Source organism: Dromiciops gliroides, chromosome 4, assembly GCF_019393635.1.
Source record: "Dromiciops gliroides isolate mDroGli1 chromosome 4, mDroGli1.pri, whole genome shotgun sequence".
NCBI lineage: Eukaryota > Metazoa > Chordata > Mammalia > Microbiotheria > Microbiotheriidae > Dromiciops > Dromiciops gliroides.
This window is the reverse complement of record NC_057864.1, coordinates 451,149,944-451,175,037: the sequence shown is the minus strand read 5'-3', so window position 1 is coordinate 451,175,037 and position 25,094 is coordinate 451,149,944. Positions and strand designations below refer to the sequence as shown.

Sequence of the window (25,094 nt, the reverse complement as noted above, 5' to 3'; positions counted from 1 at the left end):
TTTGACATGACAGATCCTCCTGACTTCAAAACTAGTGCTTTATCCACTGTACCATCTAGCTGCTGCAATAATAATAATAATAGTGGTAGTAACCCACCATACCCACCCTACCCACCACACCAGGTAGGCTTTTGGGGTCTGACCTCTAGAGGGACATATGTTCGTATCAGATGGGCATCTCTTCTGACTCCACATCTACCATCCTTTCTGCTCCACAACACTGCCTTCTGATTGAGTTTCTTTTTATTTGATTTGATTTTCTTGGTTCTGCTTATTTTGCCCCTATTCAGTTCATTTTCCTGTGTTTCTCTAAGTTCTTCCAATTAACCATTTATTGCTATAGAATGATATTTTTATCTTAATAGATTTTTTTCTAGTTACATGAAAAGGTAGTTTTCAATACTCACTTTTATAAGATTTTGAGTTCCAAATTTTCTCCCTCCCTCCCTTCCCTTTCCCCTCCTCAAGGTGGAAAGCAATCTGATAAAGGTTAGATATATACAATATTTCCTTCCACATTAGTCATGTTGTGTAAGAAGAATCATAACAAAAGGGGAAAACCTCAAAAAAGAAAAAACAAAACAAAACAAAAAGTAAAAACACTATGGTTCAATCTGCATTCAGATCCCACAGGTTTTTTTTTTCCTATATCTGGAGAGCATTTTCCATCATGAGTCCTTCAGAATTGTCTTGGATCTTTGAATTGCTGAAAAGAGCTTTCTTTCACAGCTGATAATCACACAATGTTGCTGTTACTGTATACAATATTCTCCTGGTTCTGCTCAACTTCACTCAGAATCAGTCTACTTAAGTCTTTCCAGGTTTTTCTGAATCTGCCTGCTCATTCCATTACGTTCATATATCACAACTTGTTCAGCCATCCCCCAATTAATGGGCATCCTCTCAATTTCTAATTCTTTGCCACCACAAAGAGAGCTGCTATAAATATTTTTGTACACATGGGTCCTTTTCTCTTTGTTATGATCTCTTTGGGATGAAGGCGTAGTAGTGTTATTGCTGGGTCAAAGGGTATGCACAGCCCGATAGCTCTTTGGGCACAGTTCCAAATGGCTCTCCAGAATAGTTAGATCAGTTCACAACTCCACCAACAATAGTGTTCCAATTTTTCTACATCTTATCCAACATTTATTATTTTCCTTTTTTTTGTCATATTAGTCAGTCTGATAGGTGTGAGGTGCTACCTCAGATTTGTTTTAATTTGCATTTTCCTAATCAATAATGACTTAGAACATTCTTTCATATGACAATAGATAGCTCTGATGTCTTCATCTGAAAACTGCTTGTTTGTATCCTTTGCCTATTTCTCAATTGGACAATGACATGTATTTTTATAAATTTGATTCAGTTCTCTATATATTTTAGAAATGAGGCCTTTATCAGAAACTCTGGCTTTCAAAATTGTTTCCCAGCTTTCTGCTTTCCTTCTAATCTTGGCTGCATTGCTCCTGTTTGTATAAAACCTTTTTAATTTAATGTAATCAAAATGATCCATGTTGCATTTCTATAGAATGATAATCAAAATATCAATTGCTCATGGATAGGCAGAGCTAATATAATAAAAATGACAATGCTACCGAAATTAATATCCTTATTCAGTGCCATACCAACCAGACTACCTAAAAATTGTTTTATAGACTTAGAAAAAATTACAACAAAATTCATCTGGAAGAACAAAAAGTCAAGAATATCAAGGGAACTAAAGAAAAAGAAATACACAGGAAGGCGGGCTAGCTGCACCAAATTTGAAGCTATACTATAAATCAGCAGTCATCAAAACTATTTGGTACTGGCTAAGAAATAGAGTGGTGGATCAGTGGAATAAGTTAGGCACAGGAGACACCGAGAATGACTATAGTAATCTACTGTTTGATAAACTCAAAGACTCTAGTTTCTGGGATAGGAACTCAGTATTTGACAAAAACTGCTGGAAAAACTGGAAGATAGTTTGGCAGAAACTAGGCATAAACCAACATCTTATACCTTATACTAAAATAAGGTCAAAACTGGTACAAGATTTAGACGTAAAGGGTGATGCCATAAATAAATTAGGAGAGGAAGGAATATTTTGCCTCTCAGATCTATGCCTCTCAGAGGAAAGCAATTTATGTCCAAACAAGAGATAGTGAATATTATGAAATGCAAGATGGAAGACTTTGATTACATTAAATTAAAAAGGTTTTATACAAACAGAAGCAATGCAGCCAAAATTAGAAGGGAAACAGAAAGCTGGGAAACCATTTTTAGAGCTGGCATTTCTGATAAAGGCCTTATTTCTAAAATATATAGGGAACTAAATCAAATTTATAAGAATGTAAGTCATTGCCCAATTGAGAAATAGTCAGAGAATATGAACAGGCAGTTTTCAGATGAAGAAGTCAAAGCTATCCATTGGCATATGAAAAAAAATGTTCTAAATCATTATTGATTAGAGAAATGTACATTAAAACAACAACTCTGAGGTGGTACCACACATCTATCAGATTGGCTAATATGACAAAAAAGGAAAATAATAAATGTTGGAGCTGTGGAAAAATTGGAACACTCATGCATTATTGGTGGAGATGTGAACTGATACAACCATTCTGGAGAGCAATTTGGAACTATGCCCAAAGGGCTATGGGACTGTTCATACCCTTTGACCCAGTGGTACCACTACTAGGTCTGTATTCCAAAGAAATCATAGAAGAGGGAAAGGGACCCACACATACAAAATATTTATAGCAACTCTCTTTGTGGTGCAAAGAATTGGAAATCAAGGGAATGCCCTTCAATTGGGGATGGCTACACAAGTTGTGGTATATGAATGTAATTGTGATAAAATAATGGAATTTGGCAGACACCCAAGGGCCCCACTTGATTGATTTAGTATTGTTTGAATTGGGTGAGAATGAGAAACTAAGTACCTACTTAAGGGTGATTGGATGTAGACCACACCTGGCTGGCCCTAAGTGATGATGTTCTCAGAGGCTGAGTACTACTGACATCAGCAAGAGACCACTTTCAACCAATCAGATTGAAGGACCTCCCCTTTTGGGGAGGGAGAGAGGAACTAGGAAGCAGAGTTTAGTGGGCAGCCTGAGCCTCTTTTGGGGGAGAAATAGGGGAGTGGTGACTCAGGGAAAACAGGAGGGCCCCTTGTCGTTGGGGACATCGGCTTGGTGGCAGAATTTCACGTGGGCTGCTAGGAAAGGAAAGGTTTCTGTCTCTCTGGCTATACTGAATAGATCCAAGCTTTAATAAATCTTTAAAAGCCTAAACTCTTGCTGAACTTATCAGTGATTTTAGGCAGCTTCCCCCCCCCCAAGACTGGGGGGTGGGGCAGATTAGAATCCACATTTAGATTTTTAACAACACATAATGGAATACTATTGTGCTATAAGAAATGATGAGCAGGAGGAGTTCAGAAAAACCTGGAAGGATTTACATGAACTGATGCTGACTGAGAGGAGCAGAACCAGGAGAACATTGTACACAGTAACAGCAACAATATGTGATGAACATTGGTGATAGACTTGGCTCTTCTCGGCAGTGCAATGATCCAAAACAGTTTCAAAGAACTCATGATAGAAAATGTTCTCAACATCCAGAAAAAAGAACTGTGCATTATGAATGTAGATTGAACCATACTGTTTCTGCTATTGGGCCAGGGGTTTTTCCCCTTCTTTTTTGAAGTTTTCCCCTTGTGCTCTGATTCTTCTTTCATGATATGACTAATGCAGAAATATGTTTAATGTGATTGTACATATATAAACAATATCAGATTGCTTTCTGTCTTGGGGAGGAGGGAAGGAAGGGAGGGTGGGAGAAAAATTTGGAACTAAAAATCCGATGAAAACAAATGTTGAAAACTATCCTTACATGTAACTGGAAAATAATAAAATACTTTTATTTTTTAAAATTATATTCTATTACATTCCTGTGCCTCACTTTCTTCAGTCATGTCCCCAGGTTCTCTTCTTGAAGAGAAAAATCACAATATACAGCTATTAAGTTTGTGAATAAGTTATTATTACCCTTTGACCTCTTTCATTTAAAAATCTTAAATATCATCTTTAGTCATTTTCTACCATCTTCCCCCTTGGTCACTTTCTTAAAAATCCCTGAATTCAAGGATGCTGACCTTCCTAACGGTCTCTCTGTCTCTGCTCCTCCTCCTCCTCCTCCTTTTCCTGTTCGACACTGCAAGGTGGAATAAATACATAAACCAGGAAATGATGGGTTTGGGGTTTGGCCTTTGGGTGACCCACAGATATGCATGACACACTTTTAAGATTAATATGCATTATTAATATTTTATGTCACTTTGTCAATCAAGAAAACAATAAAGTAAACCCTGATTGTAGCTCTTGCTGATTTTTTTTTTTAGGTATAAATGCTTATACTGCAGTTTTAACAATTGTTTTTTTAGCTGCTTCCAGCATACCCCTGGAGAGTTCCCTATTTCAATGAAATCACAGATCCAGGCTCTAACCCTATACTCCTGCACTTTACAATGTTATTGTCATTATGTAAATTATTCTCCTGGTTTTCATTTTATTCATCAGTTTTAAAAAGTCTGCAAAATTGTGGATTTTTTATAATATTTATGTTATAAATAATTCTTCTGATTGTTTCATTCTGTTCATTGATTCATTCAGTTCATATAAGTCTTAGGATGTGTTTTTGAAATGATTTATTCTGTCATTTCTCACTGCACAATAGTATTCCATCATATTTATATACTGCAACTTATTCAGCTCTTCCTCAACTGATGGTCATGCCCTTAGTTCTCAGTTTTCTCACCATTACATAAGGAACTACTTTATATATTTTCAGTGCATGTAGAACTTTTTTCTCTTTCCTTGATGTCTTTTTAATATAGACCTACGTGTGGTATATCTCAGTCAAAGGTCATACCCTATTTAACAAACTTACATGTATAATTCCAAATAACTTTCCAGAATGGAATATGGTTGTATCTCTTCATAAGTCTATGAACAGTACATCATTGTGCCTCCCACATTAATAATTTCCCTTTTTATCTGCAACTCAGATGGAGTGAGGCAGAATCTCAGAGTTGTTTTAACTTGCATTTCTCTAGTGATTTGGATCATGTTTTCATATGGCTATAGATAGTCTGGGCTTCTTCCCTTGAGAATTTCCTGCTCAAATCCTTCAAGCGTTTAACTACTGGAGAATACTCTTATTCTTAAAAGTTTCAATCATTTCTTCATATATCTTAGAAATGAGACTTTTATCAGACAAAGTGTTTTTACATCCTGTAGTAATATTAAATGAAAGTTTATCTCTTCCTGCAGTTTTATTGGTAATATGTAGAAATGCTTATGATTTGTGTGGGTCTGTTTTATGTATCCTTCTAGTTTGTTGAACTTATTGTTTAAATTAATTTTTGTTGACTCTTTGTTTTTTTGTTGTTTTTGTGTTGTAGTGAGGCAGTTGGGGTTAAGTGACTTACCCAGGGTCACACAGCTAGTAAGTGTTAAGTGTCTGAGGCTGGATTTGAACCCAGGTACTCCTGACTCCAGGGCTGTGCCACCTAGCTACCCCTAGGTGTGTTTTTTAAGTACACCATTATATCCTACAAAAGTGATGGTTTTGTTTCTTTGTTACCTATGGTTACTCTCCATTTCTTTTTCTTGTCTTATTACTATAGCCAGCATTTCTATTACTGTGTTAAAAAGATGGACAAAAACCCTTGTTTTACCCATAAATGTACATGAAAATGATTCTAGCTTCTCTCATATGTAATGATGGTTCTTGGTTTTATCAGTTTCTGATAATTTCTTTTATTTCTTCAAATGTTTTATTTGAAATTTTATTTTTTAATATAATTTAGTCCCATTTTCCATTTTAAATAGTTAGTTGTTTATTTTAGAAGCATCCCTCCCCCCAAAACCAATCAACCACCCCTCGTTTTATTGATCAATTTAATGGCCTTTTTAATTTCAATTTCTACTTTATTTGTTTGGAGGTTTTGATTTGTTATCAAGTAATCTTAATTATATGCCCGATTTATTAGTTTGTTCTCTTCCCTTTCCCCCTTTTCAATGGAAGCATTTATAGGTATGTTTTTCCCCCTCAGAATTGCTTTAGCTGTAGCCCAGAAGTTTTTGTATATTATCTCATTGAAGTAATTTCTTTGATAAAATGCCTACTGTTTCTACAATCTTTAAAACTATGCTACTCATCTCCAATTACATTTTCATTCTTTAAGAGTCCTCATTTAATATAATTTTTATTGCATTATGATCAGGAAATGATCTATATAAATATGCAGTTTTCAAAGGAAGAAATCCAAGTTATATATAGCTGATTATTTAAAAATGCTCTAATTAAGAAATGCAAATTAAAGTAACTCTGAGACTACCTCATGCCCATCAATTTTGTAAAGCTGACAGAAAGAGAAAATGACAATTGTTGGAAGAGCTGCACATTAATGTGCTATGAGTGGCTCTGTGAATTGGTTCAGGTATTGTGGAAAGCTTTTAGAAAACCACGACTTGAAAGACTATGACCCAGCAATACCTATTGCCCAAAGAGAATGAGAAGGAATTATATTTACAAAGATATTTAGAGCAGCAATTTTTATTTTGGCAAAGAACTAGAAATGAAGGGCACACACATCAACTGAAAAATTGCTGACAAATTATGATATGAAATATGGATGTAATAAAATTTTACTACATCATGTGTAGGAATGAAACCTGGGAAGACTTGTATGAAATGATGCAGTGAAATGAACAAAAACATTAGTTTATATAATAACAACAATAGAAGACAAATAACTTGGAAAACCTTATGAACTACACTCAAACTCAAACATCTTCCAGAAGATGAATGATGAAGCATGTTCCTCAGCTCCTGACAGAGAGTTAATGGAGTAAAGATACAAAATGATACGCAAATTTTTTGACATAGCCAATGTGGGAATTATTTTTGCTTGACTATGCATATTTGTTATGAGCATTTTTCTTCTCTCATTTTTTTTATGGGGCAACGAGGGTTAAGTGACTTGCTCAGGGTCACACAGCTAGTAAGTGTCAAGCATCTGAGGCCGGATTTGAACTCAGGTCTTCCTGAATATAGGGAAGCTGTTTTATCCACTTTGCCACCTAGCTGCTCCCCTTCTCTTTTTCTTTTAAATTTGATGATGGATGTGAGAGGAACAGGAAATAAATGCTGGTTAATTTAAGCAATTTTAAAAAGAAATATAATATTAAGGTTTTTAATTTAATAATGGTTTCCAGGAATTCTGAAGATTCTTAAATTCTTTCTCCTTTACTCATACTTCAAGTTAGTTACTTTTTCATCTGAGTTCAAAAGGAGGATTTTATATAAAACTGGATATCTCCATTTGTGTTCAAAACCTGTCATATTCTCTGAAATCATCTCTCTAATTTCTTACATCAAAATAACATTCCATTAAACTAATATAACACAATTGATCCAGCCATTCCCAAGTTTTCTAAGAAAAAATCTAAGGCACTCCACTAGATTCTAGTTCTTTGATTCTCTTTTGACCTCCCCCCTTAATCTCTCCATAAAGATGTGTCTTTCTTCCCAATATTTCTACATATTACTCACTTTTAGTGTTCCCTACTTCTCCTTGTTTCTAAGTTGACGTTGATGTTTTTCTACACCAAATTCAGGTGTGTTCAATGATCCTTTGCTAATTTCAGGTAAGATTCAGTACACCCCCAGTACAGGATACTTAGCTTTGTAAAATCAGTTTTCATTGTCTCGTAGAATATTGTAATCTGAGATCTCTCATTTTTATTAGAAGTTGCTGTCTGTATGACGCTAAGTGTAATTCCTTATTACTTGAACTGCTTGTTTCTAGATGATTGCAGTATTTTTTTCTTCAAAGTTGATGTTTTAGATTTTAGCTTTAATATTCCCGGGACTTTTCCTTTTGGGGTTCCTTTCAGGTAATAATTGGTTGATTCTTCTTTACCTTCTGATTCCAGTAGATTTGGTAAAATTTCATTTATAATTTCTTGCAAAATGGTGTACAGGTGTGGTGTTTGTTTTTGTTTTGTCCCTACATTATGATTTTCAGGAAGTCCAATGACTTGAATTGCTTCTCCTTAACCTTTTTTACAGATCGGTTCTTTTCGATATGAGAGAGAGCTTAAGGTTTATTGTACTTTTTTAAAGTCTTTTAATTTTGTTCTATTTTCTTGCTGTCTCATTTTAATAATGAATTTCTATGTTTTATGGTATATAGGGAATTTTACTTGGTTATGCTTTATCACATTCTCTTCTAAGCTATTCATGCTTTTCCAATCCCATCATTCCTGCTTATTTCCTTTAGTCTTTATATTATAGTTGATTAGGTCAAGCTACCACGGAATCTCTTGCTACCTTGTACTCTCACAGTGGTACACGGAGAATACCCTGTACTATTATGTAAGCTCAGTTCTGTTTACTTCCCCCATTGCAAAACAATGAGGAAGTCATGAAAAAATGCCAAATGGATTAATTACAAATTGAAGCAGTCTAGCCACTTACTGAAAAATGATGCAGACGATACTTTTATTCTTCCTGACTGGCCTTTTATTACATGCTCTGCAAAACGTATTCCAAACACTTTTCTGGCTTCAAACGTCCTCTTCTTTCTTTAAGCATAGATCCTCTAAGATGAGGGGAGGGAAGGGAGGGAAACCACTGAGTGGTGGGTGGTAGTCAAGAGGGCTTTCATCCTTCCCTCCTTTTTCCTCACAAACGGAAATCTCAACACGTATTCGGCGCCCCACAAGACATCACTACATGCACTTAGCTCCTTTCTGGATCAGATAAAAGGAGCAAGGGTAACACCTCAACCTAAATAATAAACTTAACTCCCTGGGAAAATAAATGCTAAAAATTTGGCTTCCAACTAGCACATCTTTAGCAAACAAGTTAAATACAAAAACGTCAAAAAAAAAAGTACAGAATAGAAATAGAGACTACGGGCAAGTTTTGAAAATTTTCACTAAAAAGTGCCATTATAAAAAAACAGTTAAAGAAATTGAAACGCCATGAAAATGTTAAAGGGGGAGAAAACACGGGCAGGGTTGTTGTGAAATAGTATTTTTCCACCTCTGGGAAGAGAGTTGGATTTGCCCTGGGGAGAGGTTTCATAATCAGAAAGGGCGGCGGAGCCTGCGCGCTGGGATGGTGAGGTTGGGGGAAGGGGAGGGGAGGAGCCTGGGGAGAGTAAGGGAAGGGAAGCAAAAGTTGCGAGGTAAAAGTCCTGGAGTAAGCTTAGAGACGCGAGTTAGGCGCGGTGGGCCCCGAGGACCCTTTCGCTTCCTGGCCTTTGGGGAAGCAGCGATTCGGAGAGCGCCCGGAGGCCGAGGCCAGAGGGCGGCAGCTCGGTGGGCGTGCAGAGCTGGGCAGGTGTAGGAATTTATTTGTAAGTTTCTTAAGGACTCTGAGCGTAACAGCTCCTTTCTCTGAGAGGGTGGGTGGCTCTGAAAAGAGCCTTTGTTTCGGGGCGGGGGAGCGCGAGCGACTCCTGGGGCAGACCGTCTTACTTAGAGCTGGTGTACTTGGTGACGGCCTTGGTGCCCTCGGACACGGCGTGCTTGGCCAGCTCCCCGGGCAGCAGTAGGCGCACGGCCGTCTGGATCTCCCGGGAAGTGATGGTGGAGCGCTTGTTGTAGTGGGCCAGGCGGGAAGCCTCGCCGGCGATGCGCTCGAAGATGTCGTTGACGAAGGAGTTCATGATGCCCATGGCCTTGGAGGAGATGCCGGTGTCGGGGTGGACCTGCTTCAGCACTTTGTAGACGTAGATGGAGTAGCTCTCCTTGCGGCTGCGCTTACGCTTCTTGCCGTCTTTCTTCTGGGCCTTGGTCACGGCCTTCTTGGAGCCCTTCTTAGGGGCAGGAGCGGACTTGGCCGGCTCGGGCATGTCGGGAGTAGGGAAAGAGCCGAAAAGAAGAGAAGCGAGGACTGCAGAAAAGGAACTACGAAGGTTGCTGAGCCGGCCCCCGCTACTTATAGTGCTCGTATGCAAATGAGGGCTCCGGCAAGCCTAGGCTCCGATTGGTGGCTTGTCAGGGGTGTCGTCATAGGCGGAGAGGACGGCCATGTAAATAACGGAATCCGAGGCGAGCTTCCCTAGTGGCCGTTCGGACAAAGGCAGTTTGTCGACCAATCAGGCGGCTCCGCTCCACACTCCTCGTGCAAGCTATAAAAGGCCCCGGCGCGGCGGGCCGGAGCACCAGTGTAGTTTCTCAGTGGGCGATTGACGCAGCTGTGCTGTACTCGTATCCGTCATGTCTGGCCGCGGAAAGCAGGGAGGCAAGGCTCGCGCCAAGGCCAAATCGCGCTCGTCCCGGGCTGGGCTGCAGTTTCCCGTGGGCCGTGTTCACCGTCTGCTGCGCAAGGGCAACTACGCCGAGCGGGTGGGCGCCGGCGCCCCTGTCTACATGGCGGCGGTGCTGGAGTACCTGACGGCCGAAATCTTGGAGCTGGCGGGCAACGCAGCCAGGGACAACAAGAAGACGCGCATCATCCCCCGCCACCTCCAACTCGCCATCCGTAACGACGAGGAGCTCAACAAGCTGCTGGGCAAGGTGACCATCGCCCAGGGCGGCGTGCTGCCCAACATCCAGGCCGTCCTGTTGCCCAAGAAGACCGAGAGTCACCATAAGGCCAAGGGCAAGTAAGCGGACTCGGACCTTCTGGGGCCGGAAGGCTCATCCCCGAAACCAACGGCTCTTTTCAGAGCCACCCACCCTGTCAAAGAAAAAGGGCTGTTGCTGAATCCCAATTACCTCTCCCTCTCCCTCTCCCCCCCCTCCCCGCCCGAATCTGAATCGGAGCCCGGAGGCGGCGTGACCTGTTGTATGGCACGTCTCAGACTGTCACCCGCGGCACCCCAACGCGAACCGAAACCAGCCACCCGTGTGGTGGAAAGCCACTGCTCCCTCAGCGAGCTCGGGTCGAGCCCGACACGACCCTTTTTGCCTCAACCCTAACTTTCCCTCCGCGTCCCGAAAGCTGTGGAGGCAGCGTCCACTGCCAATCTTGCCCGTGATCAAGAGGTGGCAGAGTTTCTCTAGCAACAAACATAAGTTGGCGGAGACGCCGGCCGGCTGCCGACTCCCGTCTGCGGGAGAGGGTCGGAAGCCTCGGGAGTGTCGGTAACCTAAGCCTTCCCGCAGGTGACTCGGGAGCCAGGCTCCAGGCCAATCCACCGCTTAGGCGGGCTTTTCACACGCAGTTTCGAGTGCCGCCCCCAACACACAGTACAACCCTGCGGGAACGGGAGAAAGAGAGGGTTACCGGAAGCAGTGGTGCACACCCTTAATTAGCGAGGATCTAAAAAGGGAGGGAAGGAGGGAGAGAGAAGGCTGGAATAAAAAAAAAATGCCTCGTTCCTGCCCTCACGGAACTCCAGTGCAGTGCTTTGGAGAGGGCTGCTGGGGGCGGGGGGGGGGGGGGGGGAGGAGGCGCTCGGAAAAGCTGGAAGCTTTAGGAAAACTGCTGCGGTGGGGTACCGCCGAAGGTTCTTAGCTCCGCGAGGGCAAAGTCTGGCAAGCACCACAACATTCCAGGGAACTAGTGGAAGGTACCCACCTCACATCACAGCACTGAACGTTTTTAAGTGTTCTCTTCCCCGCGGAACAGGGAGAGGGGCCCCGGGGCAGGGTGTTGGGGGAGGGAGAATGGGAGTGAGGGAGAGGAAAAAACGAGGAAGGCACGGCCCGGCACAACTTTTTATTCAGGAATTAACAGAGAATCCGGTTCTGGGAGATTAATGAGGAGCCCAGAGCTGCGGAGCGAGCGAGGGGTTTCCCGGGCGGGTGGGGTAGGGTTGGGATGGAGGGGACGCGAGGCGGGGGGGGGGGGGGGGAGGTGGAGGGGCGTGGCGGCCGAGAGGCGGCAAACCGGAAAGCGCCTGGGACGTCCAATGGCAAGGCACTGGTGTTGGTTTGGGTCCCCAGCCAATCGAGGCGCAGCGCGGGACTTTCAAAGTCCTCCAGCCCAATCAGGGTGCTTCTGCGTCTATAAAGGCTACCGGCTCGCGTGCAGCTCACAGTCGTGTTTCTGCCCAGGAGAAGCGCATCTCTGCTCCACTTGCCATGGCCCGTACCAAGCAGACCGCCCGTAAGTCCACCGGTGGCAAGGCCCCTCGCAAGCAGCTGGCCACCAAGGCTGCCCGCAAGAGTGCTCCAGCCACAGGTGGTGTGAAGAAGCCCCACCGCTACCGCCCCGGCACCGTGGCTCTGCGAGAGATCCGTCGCTACCAAAAGTCGACAGAACTGCTGATCCGCAAGCTGCCGTTCCAGCGCCTGGTGCGTGAAATCGCTCAGGACTTCAAGACGGATCTGCGCTTCCAGAGCTCTGCCGTCATGGCCCTGCAGGAGGCCAGCGAGGCGTACCTGGTGGGGCTGTTCGAGGACACGAACCTGTGCGCCATTCACGCCAAGAGAGTGACCATCATGCCCAAGGACATTCAGCTGGCCCGCCGCATCCGTGGCGAGAGGGCGTAAGGCGCTGCTTTTCCCCTCGTGGAAAGTCCACACCCCAAAGGCTCTTTTCAGAGCCACCCACACTCTCACGAGAGAAGCTGTGATCGTACCAAGTTCTCATTCCCTTGGTTTCCCGTCACCCCTCAGTGTGGCATGCGTGCATAAGTTAGCTTGCGTTCGTGGGCTTGCGGCGCCCAACTGAGTGCGGGGCAGCCCCCCTTGCCCCGCAAGCCCACGAACAAGACTAGTCTTGGGAGGGACGGCCAAGAGTTATTGTGATTGTAGTAATTCGCTCAACTGGTGTGGGGTTTGCGCGCGCAAACCAGTTACCTCCTCGAGTCGGGTTTTGACGTTGTTCCCCTCTGGTAGGCAGGCAGATGGATACTCTTGGCCCTTGGCCACTTTCGGGAAGACCAACCAAACGGTATCTCTTTTTGTTTTCGGAGTCCTTCGTTAGGTGGTTTGCGCGCGCAAATCGGTCAGGACTTCACCATCCCCCGTTTCCCCCTAAAGTTCCCGCACTCCTTTTTTCCATTTCATTCAGAAAAAGTAAAGGCAAGCAACAGGCGCAGCCGCCGTCTCCCCTCTTCCCCCCCCCCCCCAGCCACCCTTCCACTAAGGGAAAGCCTATTATGTGTGTGTGTGTGTGTGTATATATATATAGTACGTAGGCGGGGGAAGGGGGCCGGAGAGAAGAAAGGGCATTTGGGTTGACTTGATATTTCATTATTTTAGGTTTATTCATTTCATTTTTTAAAATTAGAGGTACAATCTGGATGGTGATTGTAACTTGTAACTAATTCGTCTGAGGACCTGCATTTCGGAGGGCTCAGCTCTTTTTCTGAGGGGAGTGGGTGGCTCTGAAAAGAGCCTTTGGGTGTGACAAGTTTCGAGGGCTAGCTCTACTTCTTGGCTGCCGCCTTCTTGCTTTTGGCGGCTTTGGGCTTAGCTGTCTTGGGCTTGGCCACCTTCTTGGGCTTGGCCGCCTTGGCCTTAGCGGGGCTCTTGGCCACCTTCTTGGGCTTGGCCGCCTTGGCCTTCTTCGGGCTCTTGGCCGCTTTCTTGGCGGCCGCCGGCTTCTTGGCTTTCTTCGGGCTCTTCTTCACGCTCTTCTTGGCGCCCGCGGCCCCCGTCGCCTTCTTGGGCTTCTTGGCAGCGCCCGCAGCCTTCTTGGTCTTGGCCGAGGCCGGCTTCTTGGCCTTAGCCTTCGTGTCGGCCGCCGGGGCCTTCTTGTTCAGCTTGAAGGATCCAGAGGCGCCAGTGCCCTTAGTCTGCACCAGGGTGCCCTTGCTCACCAGGCTCTTGAGCCCCAGCTTGATGCGGCTGTTGTTCTTGTCCACGTCGTAGCCGGCGGCCGCCAGCGCCTTCTTCAGGGCGGCCAGGGACACGCCATTGCGCTCCTTGGAGGCGCTCACGGCTTTCGTGATCAGCTCCGACACCGGCGGCCCCGCGGCCTTGCGCCGCGCTCCCCCGGCGGCCGAAGCCCTCTTGCCCTTTTTCTTGGCCGGGGTCTTCTCCGCAGGGGCCGGGGCAGCGGGAGCGGCGGGTGCCGTCTCGGACATGGCAGCGAAGGGACGGTACAGCAGCGACAGCGAGAAGTCACTAGAGGACGCCGCGGACTCGCGAATAAGCGAGCTCCGAGCTGACCCACTTATATATAGGTAAGGGCTGCCCTGTGATTGGTGCGCCGTCCCAGCCCTCCTCGCCCGTAAGGAAGGAAAATGGCTTCGCTGGAGAAGCGTGCAAAGAGCAGAAAATGGAGAAGGGCGAAGGGAGGAGCCAGCGGGGGGTGGGGGTGGGGGTGGGGGAAGGGTGTGGGGGGGGGGAGGAGAAAGAAAGAGGGAGGGAGGGAGGGAGGGAAGGAGGGACCCACGGATTGCAGCCCGAAGGGGACCAGACTCTGCTAACAAATGCATCAGGGGCTTTGGGGTTTGTTCTGGAGGGAGACACTCGGTGCCTTCCTCAAAACGCAGCCGCGTCAGCTAAACCAAAAGTTCTTTGGCAATTTCTGGTAGCCTGGGCCCATTTAGAAACTCCTTTTCTGGACTAGTAGCGTTGGCGTTTCGGAGGCTGGGGGTGGGGTGGACTAAGGAGCGGGGGGGGGGGGTATTTTCGAATTTACTAGTAACTGCACGCAGCGGCCACCCCCCGATTTTCGTGAAAGTAGCCTCAGGTGCTTCGGCGTTCTGAGCAGAAAGCGTCCTGGAGCTCCCGGGACGTGGGGGTGGGGGCAGTTGTTGCTAAACTCCACTAACGTAGAAACTGCTGATCAGCAACAGTAAAGTCCCCACCAGACCAATCGTTTCAGCAGACGCCGGAGGGAGTACAGCCGGCCGCTCGGCTAGCGATGAGGTGGAAAATTCGCCACTTAGGTATAAACTAGGTGACCTGCACGTTTCCTCTCACCAGACTTAAGGTTCTACTACTGACTCTTGGCAACTTTTGCGCAAGATGGGAGGCGAGGAGGCCTCTGGAGCGCCTCGGTATGCACAGCGCTATCGCTAGGAACTAACCGAACCCAGGGGTCTTCGGGGCTGCTCCCGCCAAAGCTGTGACTTCTAAAGTGCCCTAGTTACTCTTCTTCCCCCCTTCCCTTTTGGTAATCATTTAAGGCGAAGGGGGAAGGGGCTCTAGGGTTTGAGCAGGACCAAGAAAGGCAGCACAGCAAAAGGCGCCAGGGTTAGGGAGATCACTTAAGAGCACTCAGAGCTGCGCAGAACAAACTGAGGGACACCTACTTTCTTCAGGCCCACGGCGGCATCCCTTAACCGAGGGGCCCCCGAGACAATGAAGACAGCTTGGAATTTCCCCCCACCCCTAGTGTTGGAGGCCCAGTTCCAAAGGAATCTCAAGGGTGGGTCACCCCGGAGGCGGGGATCTGGTTGCCTGGGTCACAACAGTAGGACAACCACTTCCCAGGGACTATACAAATGCGAATCACGGACTCCTCCGTTTTCCATCCATACCCACTGGCTATGGAGTCAGGAGCACCACCACCCATCATTACCTCGGCCTGGGGAGGGGGGGAGGGGGCGGTGTCCAGGAAAGATTGCTTGGACTCTGTTGCTTCTCCTTTTGACCTGCCCAGGGCCAATCACATTACTTGAAAGCACTTGGAGAAATGAAAGGGTGAGACGTGAAGCCTCAGATCAGCCCCTTGAAGTCGGGAAGAACACTAAATGGGCCCCTCTGACTTGTTTAGTTGAAGTCCTGGACGGTCCCATTAGTCTACAACCCTTTACAGTGGGTAAATGCACTGGTTCTCCATTCACAAGTGCCACACAGTAGGTTCCAGAGAACCCTTTTATTCTCTCAAACCGTCAGAGCAAAGACAATGGCGGAACCCTATTTTGTGCCCCAACCTAATTCATGGCTGAATGGAAAGAACCACAGTAGCGGTCCCTCGAGTCCCTATTCTTGACACAGGTAACACTGGGAACATGGGCCTGCTTCCATCCCCACAGCAAATAGCTCTTTCTCTGTGATTTTTTTTTTAAACAAAGGCAAATGCACCGTGCGTTCAAGCATTAAAAATTCAAAAGCTGAAGAAAAAGGGGGATGTATCACAGTAAGTAAAGCCTAGCAGTCACTCTCTAAGTATTGAGTGTTGGTTTCTTGAGGACTAGAATGGATGAGTGCATTCTGTGAGAGAAAGAGGGAGGGGAAAGATTCAGGGTACCTGGACATCTGCCTGTAGCGATAGCGACCACTAACACTTGGTGACGGGGCAGCTAGGTGGCGCAGTGGATAGAGCATCGGCCCTGGATTCAGAAGGACCTGAGTTCAAATCCGACACTTCACACTAGCTGTGTGACCCTGGGCAAGTCACTTAACCCCAATTGCATCACCGCCCCCCCAAAAAAAAAAAAACACTTGGTGAGAGGAGGTATTTCTTCTCTTTGCCCAAGGCACCCCAGTCCCTCCCAACTCCTGACCTCCTATTTCCCGGAAGTGCTACCTAGTCCCTGAGAAAAACCTAGGGACTCAGGAGAAAGCCAACAGTAGAGGTCGAGAGCATGGAAGGAAAGACGGGTCCCAGAGACCCTTCTTTCTCTCCCTTCCTAAGAGCAGCAGTTGTAGCTGCCTGATGGCCCGGACCCTCCACCAGGACCTTCAGCACCCTGTCTCCACACATCCTCCCCATCTGGCCTCTCCACACCCCTTTGTGGAGGAGCCACCTCACTCACTCACTTACTCATTCTTTTACTCCTAGAAAGAGATCTGAGAAAGAAATAGGCAAACTGACTGAATTATCTCTTCTCCTGATCTCTCACTTTCTTGCCCCCCCCCTCCCCCCATTTCCCCCACCCTTCCCACCACACAGATACAGCTGCCTGACTGCTGACCCCCGCAGGCAAAGGTTAGGAAGGCCAGCCTGGGGGTCAGAAGCACTTCATCTCCCCGGGCCTTGTGTATCACAAAGAGCTGGGGGGTGGGGGGTGGGGGGTGGGGGGTGGGAGCTGTCCAGACAGTAACTCCTATACTCTGGCAAAGCTGGAGCAACATACTGGCAACTGTTGCCAGAATCTTTGAAGCTTCGCTTGCTAACAAGCTATGTCCAAACTCCTTTTCACAGGCACCATCCAGAGGCTACAGAGTGTCAGGAGCCTGGCAGGGACCAGAATAACCCAGGTCCCACCCCAAACCCACATTTGCTTTTCCAGGAACAAACTGCAGGCTTCTATGGCCTTATATTAACCTGTGTTTTCTAGACCAGGGCAAACAAAATCCTTTTAGGTCTTGGGTGTTTGTGAAATACAATCCTTTTAAAGAGTGTGTGTGTGTGTGTGTGTGTGTGTGTGTGTGTGTGTGTGTGTGTGTGTGTGTGTGTGTGTGTGTGTGTAAGACAGACAGACAGACAGACAGACAGAAAGGAATTTAAGTATATTGCCTACATGCAAAGAGTTCAGGATCCATGGTGGGGTGGGGGAGGGGGAGAGCACCCCCAACACTCCCACAAGCCCCCAGGAAGAGTCCCCTCCACTAACCCTTTTTCTCTGGGTAAAACCTCAGTAAGGTATCACATCCCCTTGTCCTCAATCCCCATTGCCCCCTAATGAGTCCTTTGTCTCTCCCATGAACAGGTGCCAATTTACCAAGAGGGATCCCAGTGTACTGGTTCCAGTGCTGGGCTGGGAGCCAAGAAGATCTGGGAAGCAGTCCCACTGTAACCACTTAATAGCTGTGTGACCTTGGTCAAGTCTCTTGACCTCTTTTCCTCCCCTCTAAAATGAAGGGCTTGCACTCAATCATCTCTAGCTCTAAATCTATCTGTGCCCCTTCTTGTTACCCCACTGCTGGTGAGAGATTCATCTCAACTCTACTCTTTGGATGACACCTGCTCCATAGCTTGCAGAACCAGAGGACAGGGACTGCAAACAGAATACGAGAAGGCCTATCTACACTCGGGCCTATGGACTTGGTGCCCTGGAAAGAGGCCTACACATTTCCATGGTCCTCTGGGGGACCAAGTGGAAGCTGGAGGAGGATCTGCAGGAGAAGTGCAGCAAGGCTCAGAGCCACATGGAGACCTTTGCCCTGGGAGTTCAGGGTCATTGATTCCATAGGGAGCCCAGTGTTTTTTCCCCCTTGCAGGGAGGACTGACTGCACTAGTCCCAGGGCAAGGCAGAGGCCCTCTGGGAAAGAAAGAGACTAGCCCTGACTGTGATGACAAATGTATCTGATTACAACTCCTTTCCATTTTGAGAGGTGGAAGTTGCGGGGTAGGGAGAGGTGTTCAGTTTCAATAAAGGCTCTTCTCTAGTCAGTGCTTGCTTAGGCCATTCATAGGTAGCGAAGTGGCACAGTGGCTAGAGAGAGAGCCCTGCGCCAACACTGTCGGTAAGACCTGAGGTCAAATCTAGCCTAAGACACTCACTGACTCCGTCACCCTCATTGGAAAATAAGGTCCCTGTAGCACCTATCTCACAAGGTTGTTGATGTTTTGGTTTGGCTTGTTCTTGTTTAGTGAGGTTGTGATGTACTTGGCACAGTGCCTGGCACTTAGTAGGTACTAAATGTTAATACTTTCCCCCTATTCCCCAGCCCCCTGCCCCCAGTCTTTCCCATTTGCTTGCATGGGGTGTGTGTGTGTGTGTGTGTGTGTGTGTGTGGAAAAAAACTAGAAACCAGAACAAATTCTGGTGTTCCCAGATGAATTCCTGTGGTAACGTCTTGAGATACAAAAAAAAAAAAAATTTTTTTTAGGAAAGAAGCCCATTGCATCCTTGGATAGCTCTATTTAATGTTTTATTGGTTCCTTTTGTTTTGACACCAATGTCTTTTCCCTTTGGACACCACATCCCCTAGTCCCCCCCACCCCCAACCTGCAGCTGAACCCTTGCTTGGAACAAAAATAAAGATTTAATCAGAACCTGTAAGATACTGAACCCACAGACAACCTATGCCACATTCTACACCTGTAATTGCCTGGTCTCCACTGACTGGAGCAAAGTAAAAATAAAGGTTCCCCATTGTTTCTCTAGACCCAGAAAGGCCATTTTGTGACCTTTTAGTCTGGTTTTGGGTTGACACTTTTGTATTCATGCCGTACATAAGTTATCATCTTGCTTTTTATACTTACTTCTGTGTCAGTTCCTACAAGTTTCCCAGGGCTTCTCACAGCTCCCCAAAGCCATCATTTCTTGCAGGGAAAAAAAAATATATATATATATATTCCATTGCATGTACAGCTGCACACCTAATTTATCCCCCTCTCACCTCCCCACTCTGCTTTTTGTTGTAGTGCAATCATGCTTATTTTGGCACAATAGGGAAGGCATGGAGAGGCTTTCTTTTAGCCTTTCTCCTCCTTGGTATATATGCCCAGGAAGAGGATTGTCATGATGGTCAAAAGGCATAAAATGTTTAGACCTTTTTCTTCCAGTATTCCAAAATGTTCTCCAAAGTTGGCCAGTGCACTCTTCCACCAACATCAGGCGACTGTACCAATGCTCTTTGAGACTTTGAGCCACCTTTTTTTCTTATTCTGATAGCTTGTCATTCTTTACAAAGCTGTTTCTGCATTTCTTCTGATCATTTATCCACTCAGGAATGGCTCTGGGTCTTATAGATTTGTGTCAATTCCCTGTCTCTCCCGGATAATATCAAATTTTTGTTCAGGATATAGACAACAGATATTTTCCCCTCAACTTCCCTGTTTCCCTTCTGGTCTTAGCTGCTTTGTTTTGTTTGGACACAAGCTTTTTAATTAAAAAAAAATTTATTTTTGAGAGGCAATGGGAGTTAAGTGACTTGCCCAGGGTCACACAGCTAGTAAGTGTTAAGTGTCTGAGGCCAGCTTTGAACTTGGGTCTTCCTGAATCCAGGGCCAGTGCTCTATCCACCACACCACCTAGCTGCCCCAAGCCTTTTAATTTTTAGGTATCATCCATTTTGTCTTTTTCAGTCTTTTACCTTGTCTTCTTAAGGACTTCTCCACTCTCACCCATGATGGAACAAAGTATCTCCACCCTCATTATTTTTATTTTTAAATGAAGTGACTTTTGGGGGCAGCTAGGTGGCGCAGTGGATAGAGCATGGGCCCTGGAGTCAGGTGGACCTGAGTTCAAATCCAGCCTCAGACACTTAACACTTACTAGCTGTGTGACCCTGGGCAAGTCACTTAACCCCAATTGCCTCACTAAAATTAAAAAAAAAAAACAACGAAGTGACTTTTTATATAGAAGTCAAGCATTCATATGGGTTGTATTAGAATATATTGTATGGGTTGCTAGTCCAAGTTCAATTTTTACTGAACAGTTTCTCCTTAGTTCTCATCTAATAGGAAAGCCTTTCTCTTATTTGGTTTTTATTTCTGTGGCTTATCAACCCCTGGATCGCTAAATTGGATTACTTTTTGCCTTTGCTTATCTCTTCTTTTACTCTGATTTACTTTTCCATATTTTAAAACAAATAACTGAGATTATTGCTACTTTGAAAAACAGTTTAAGATCTAGTTATGGGGCAGCTAGGGGGCGCAGTGGATAGAGCACTGGCCCTGGATTCAGGAATACCTGAGTTCAAATCTGGCCTCAGACACTTGACACTTACTAGCTGTGTGACCCTGGGCAAGTCACTTAACCCCCATTGCCCTGCAAAAAAAAACAAAAACAAAAAACAGATCTAGTTATAGGTTCATTTCTCCTTTTTTTTAAACTAATGATTCCTCTTAATAATCTAAACATTTTATATACCAATTATATTCTATAGCATTTTTATCTAGTTTTTTTAATGTATCCTTCCTTGGCATTTTTATTGGTATGACACAAAACCTGTAAATTAATTTAGGTGGCATAGTCATTTTAATTAGATTAGCATCAGCTAACTGTGAACAATGAATCTTTTCCGATTTTTCAGTTTTCCTTTATATCTGTTAAAACAAACATTTTTATACTTATATTTATAGAAGTCCAGAATTAGTAGATTATTTTGAGTGAAACTTCTCCTTTCAGCAATCTTTATTTTTTATTTTGTTAGTACTGTGTAGGAATACTGATGATTTTTTGGACTTTTTGAATCTTTTGTGTCATTTAAAAGAGTTTGAGAGACATAGTTTCTGAGTAATTTAATCATTTTATTAATAAGGTCAGTAGGTTATTAATAAAAGGATGGCCATTTACTTGTTTCTCTTAGACTAAAGACAATAATGGCTGAAGACTCACAGTTCATATACCCTTTAAAACAGTAGGTGGTCAGTCAAACAGCAATCAAATCTCATTGATTCACATGATTGGAAGTGGGCTATATTCAAATGAAGGGCTCAGTGTCTCTTGAATAGGGAGAGTGTATACCAGACCACCCATAGATTTAGACTATTCATTCAAAGAATGCCAAGCCTAAGCAGAAAGAAATGGGCCTCCTAACCTTAGATGAAATTCCTTATGCCATTGGGTGGGGTCTGCCCCAATCTGAGGACAATTAATGCAATCTCATAAGTAATGTCCTACAAGAAAACTGAACTTAAAGTCAGGAATTTGGAAGAAGGTGTGTGTGTGTGTGTGTGTGTGTGTGTGTGTGTGTGTGTGAATCTCCCCAATATTGGTTATTAATAATCATTTATCAAACTTATGACTTTAATAAGAATATTAATCATCTATTGTATTTTTTCAATGACTTTCTGGATTTTTCTAAGTTCACCATCTTTGGCTCTGCAAATGGGGAAATGTTCACACTTTAAATTCATTTTCTAGACTAATTGCTCTAGCTAGCATTTTTTGTAACTATATCACTGAACAGCGGAGATCAGAGGTGCATAGCTCTAATTGGTAGGAAGATTTTCCTGACTCCAAGCCTAAATTTCCTAACTCTCATCTTTGCACCTTCTTTTTACACACTACTACTAGTTTTTTTCCTATGGGGCAATGCTGAACAAACCTACCCCTTCTCCTCAGTGATAACCCTTCAGCTCTTTAAAGATAGTTATTATGTTTTCCCCATCCCATCCCAGTCTTTTCTTCTCCAGGCTAACTACCCCCTATTTCTTCAACTGATGCTCATAAGGTATGAATCACCAGGCTCACTGCCTTCCTCTGAAAAATACTAGAAGTTACCCCTCATTTTACAGATGAGGAGACTGAGACTCAGGGAATTAGCCAAAAGTCACCCAGAAAGTAAGCAATACATGGGGAATTTGAAGGCAGGTCCTTTGGCTCCAGAGTCAGTCTTCTTTCCATTGTGCTACATTTACCTTTCCATGGCACTGAGGAGAAGTCAGAGAGTCAAGAGCCTGCTTTATAGTTAGTGTGAGAAAATAGTGGGATTTGGCAGATAGCCAAAAGCCCCACCTGAGATTAATTTAGAATGGATTGAATTAAGTGAGACTGATTGAGAGTGATTGACTTTGCTGATTAACATACTTAACTCCCAAGAGGGAGTGTTCTCAGAGGCTGTGGACTATGGCATCAACACAAGACCACTCTTGAGTGCAGTGAACCAATGGATCTGGATGATGCTAACCAATCAGCTTGAAGCAGTGTGTGAGGACCGCCTCTCCTCTGGACCTATAAAATGCTTCCACACTCAGTTTGCTTGGGCAGTTCGTGGTTGAAGCAGGCTCATGGCCAAGGACTTGGGGAAGAAGCAGACCAGGATGAAACTCTAGGCTAGATAGGCCTTTTCTTAACTTTTTGAACTCCACGTGTTCTCTTTTTACTAATACCTGGTATGCTTTAATAAATGTTTAATGCCCAAAGACTGGTGCTAAAGCTTCTAATTTAAGGTGACCACACAATTACATTTTAAACATCACATTCAGTGAAAGCAGACATATTTACAAGGGCCTTTCAGAAAGCCACTCCCACCTAAATATTCCTCATTCTACTCCAGGACATGTCTTACAAGAGACAAATTCTTTCATGATATGGGAAGGAAGATTATACTGCAATCTTAAAATCATGGAATTTCAAACCAGTAGGGACCTTAGTAACACTTTAGCCCAATTTGGGGGCCAAGTGTAGGTCTAAGGTAAGGAACTTGTTCAGAATAATAGGGTAAGTTTGGGGCTCAGACCTGGATCTCCCATCTTTTGATTCATGTCTACATCACATGTGCCTCATAGACATTTAATTCCACCATAAAATGTTCTTTTCCTGTTACTTAGACATAGTGTCTGATTTTAAAAGCACCCTGGAAAGTATTTGTGGACACCTGGACAGTTTGTGGTATCATTTCAGGCTGAAGGTACACGTGTGAGTTTCACTTAACTCTCTGGCCTATGACTTCCCTTGATTTGGATGAGATAATTTTTACAAATCCAACTTTAAATCCTGTGGTCATGACCAACTGTAACACACATGTGACACAGAGGGATACATTTCTTTATGAGCATCCAATCAGAGTTCGATTTTTAGTTTTATGATCCAGGAAAAGGATTTATAGCTCTCAACATTCCCTTTCTGGACTTCCTTCCAAATTAGCTCATGTTTCATAACTTTTTACAATTTACAATTGAGTTTATCCTTCCTTACAATTGTGTGAAGTAGGCAGTCCAATTTACAGATAAGGAAACTGAGACTTAAAGAAGTGTGGAAGACTACCATAGGTGATCCTTTTTCAGGATGTGTTGTACTAAGTGTCTTCTGTTGATTCCTACAACTGAGATTCTCTGACTCTGGAAGCCATCTGCTGAACATTGTGTAAAGTTCATTCCCCTGTACTACCCTGCTAACACTATGTCACATGACCTCTGGCCTCAGCAGCTTCCTGCTATGTCAACCTATCAGAAAGACTTCCCTGCCTGAGTGTGAATTTCACAGCCAAAGTGTTCTGGCTCCCAGGACAATTGCATTCCTATTAGCCAACTGAAAAGTTTTGTTTCTGTTAAAAGGATTTCTACTCTCTGGGAGGTATTTGGGGGCACTCCCCAGTCATGTAATCTCTAAACATAGGTGACAACAATGAAGTAAAACCATGCCCATATGGGAATCTTTGTAGACTAATGCCTGGGAACATTGGCCTGATGTGTTATACTTGCCAATTAGCCAAATATGCTATACACCATCTGAAAAGGTTCTGAACACATGGAGAAAAACATTACCCTCTTCTTATACAAATCCATCCCACTCTCCCTGAAGGCAAATTCTGGTTGCTGCCTGCTCTACCAAAGTCTCCTGCCTTATGGCAGCCCAGAAGAGAGCAAGTGAAATCATCCAGGTCATGGCAGAATTGTCTCATGAGAAAAGACACTGGAATAAATGCGTTTGCTCTCTTTCTCTGTCATCTGTCTGTCTCTGTCACTGTCTCTCTCTTTCTCTTTCCTTTTCCCTTTCCCCTTCACCCCCTTCTCTGTGTCGGAGAAGAGAGTGATTTTGTATGGAGAGAATGAAAGAAAAAGTGTTACATTTGCAGTCTGTGGACTGGTGGGGGGGGGAGGCAAATATCAGCTCTCCTACTCAGTATCCATATACCCTTGTCCAAGTCACTTAACTGTTATGAGCCTCAGTTTCTTCATCTATAAAATTTGGGGTTTGGACTACAGTGGCTCTAAGGTCCCTTATAGTTCTAAATCTATGATATTATGATCTTGTGGCTGGACATCAGGATTCCTGGGTAGAGAGATAAAGGCTAAGGGAAGGTGGAAACAAAGTAATGGAGACAGGCTCCTTGAGACTAAGTATATTAGTTTTGTTTGTTTTTGTAGGGCAAGGAGGGTTAAGTGACTTTCCCAGGATTACAAAGCTAGTAAAGTGTCAAGTGTCTGAGGCTGCATTTGAACTCAGGTCATCCTGAATCCAGAGCTGGTGCTTTATCCACTGCCCCACCTAGCTACCCCAATTATTAGTTTTTTATTTTTATATCCCTAGTACCTGAGTAAATTTTAAATGTTTTACCAAAATATTTTATGAAGTTCCTGTTATGTGCAAAGTACAGCTAAAAAAAATGTTTGATTGAACTGGAAAACCATAGATGGGATGGACAATTTGGTCACTGGCTTGTTCACCTAACAACAGTACACTAAAGCCCAAGGGTGGAATTGTTCCTAGAGGTCTTAAAGGGACAACATAAGGATAAGAACTATTTTACACAGCTGGTTAGAAGAGATGGTACAGGATGAAGACCAAAAGTAGATGAAACCACAGTACGAAGGACTCTATTTCTGGCCATATTCT

The 25,094-nt window shown here is 44.4% G+C and overlaps 3 protein-coding genes and 1 pseudogene across 3 annotated transcripts; 2 read left to right on the top strand and 2 right to left on the bottom strand.

Moving 5' to 3' along the window:
* Window positions 1–9,491: 9,491 nt before the first annotated feature.
* LOC122754291 lies at window positions 9,492–10,150 on the bottom strand (annotated as a pseudogene).
* Window positions 10,151–10,228: 78 nt separating this feature from the next.
* On the top strand, window positions 10,229–11,348 carry LOC122754294 (histone H2A type 2-A). The gene has a single exon (XM_044002587.1). The coding sequence runs from the start codon at window positions 10,284–10,286 to the stop codon at window positions 10,674–10,676; it is 393 nt and encodes a 130-aa protein (XP_043858522.1). The 5' UTR covers window positions 10,229–10,283; the 3' UTR covers window positions 10,677–11,348.
* A 604-nt stretch (window positions 11,349–11,952) lies between these two features.
* On the top strand, window positions 11,953–12,897 carry LOC122754292 (histone H3). Its single transcript, XM_044002584.1, has one exon. It carries the CDS (start codon window positions 12,096–12,098, stop codon window positions 12,504–12,506), a length of 411 nt encoding a protein of 136 aa, XP_043858519.1. The 5' UTR covers window positions 11,953–12,095; the 3' UTR covers window positions 12,507–12,897.
* Window positions 12,898–13,200: 303 nt separating this feature from the next.
* On the bottom strand, window positions 13,201–14,169 carry LOC122754289 (histone H1.4-like). The gene has a single exon (XM_044002583.1). The coding sequence runs from the start codon at window positions 14,045–14,047 to the stop codon at window positions 13,388–13,390; it is 660 nt and encodes a 219-aa protein (XP_043858518.1). The 5' UTR covers window positions 14,048–14,169; the 3' UTR covers window positions 13,201–13,387.
* Between the last annotated feature and the right edge of the window lie 10,925 nt (window positions 14,170–25,094).

Bases quoted from the DNA above. Each gene is read 5' to 3' on its own strand.
- LOC122754294 (XM_044002587.1), top strand. From the start codon at position 10,284: ATGTCTGGCCGCGGAAAGCAGGGAGGCAAGGCTCGCGCCAAGGCCAAA.
- LOC122754292 (XM_044002584.1), top strand. From the start codon at position 12,096: ATGGCCCGTACCAAGCAGACCGCCCGTAAGTCCACCGGTGGCAAGGCC.
- LOC122754289 (XM_044002583.1), bottom strand. From the start codon at position 14,047: ATGTCCGAGACGGCACCCGCCGCTCCCGCTGCCCCGGCCCCTGCGGAG.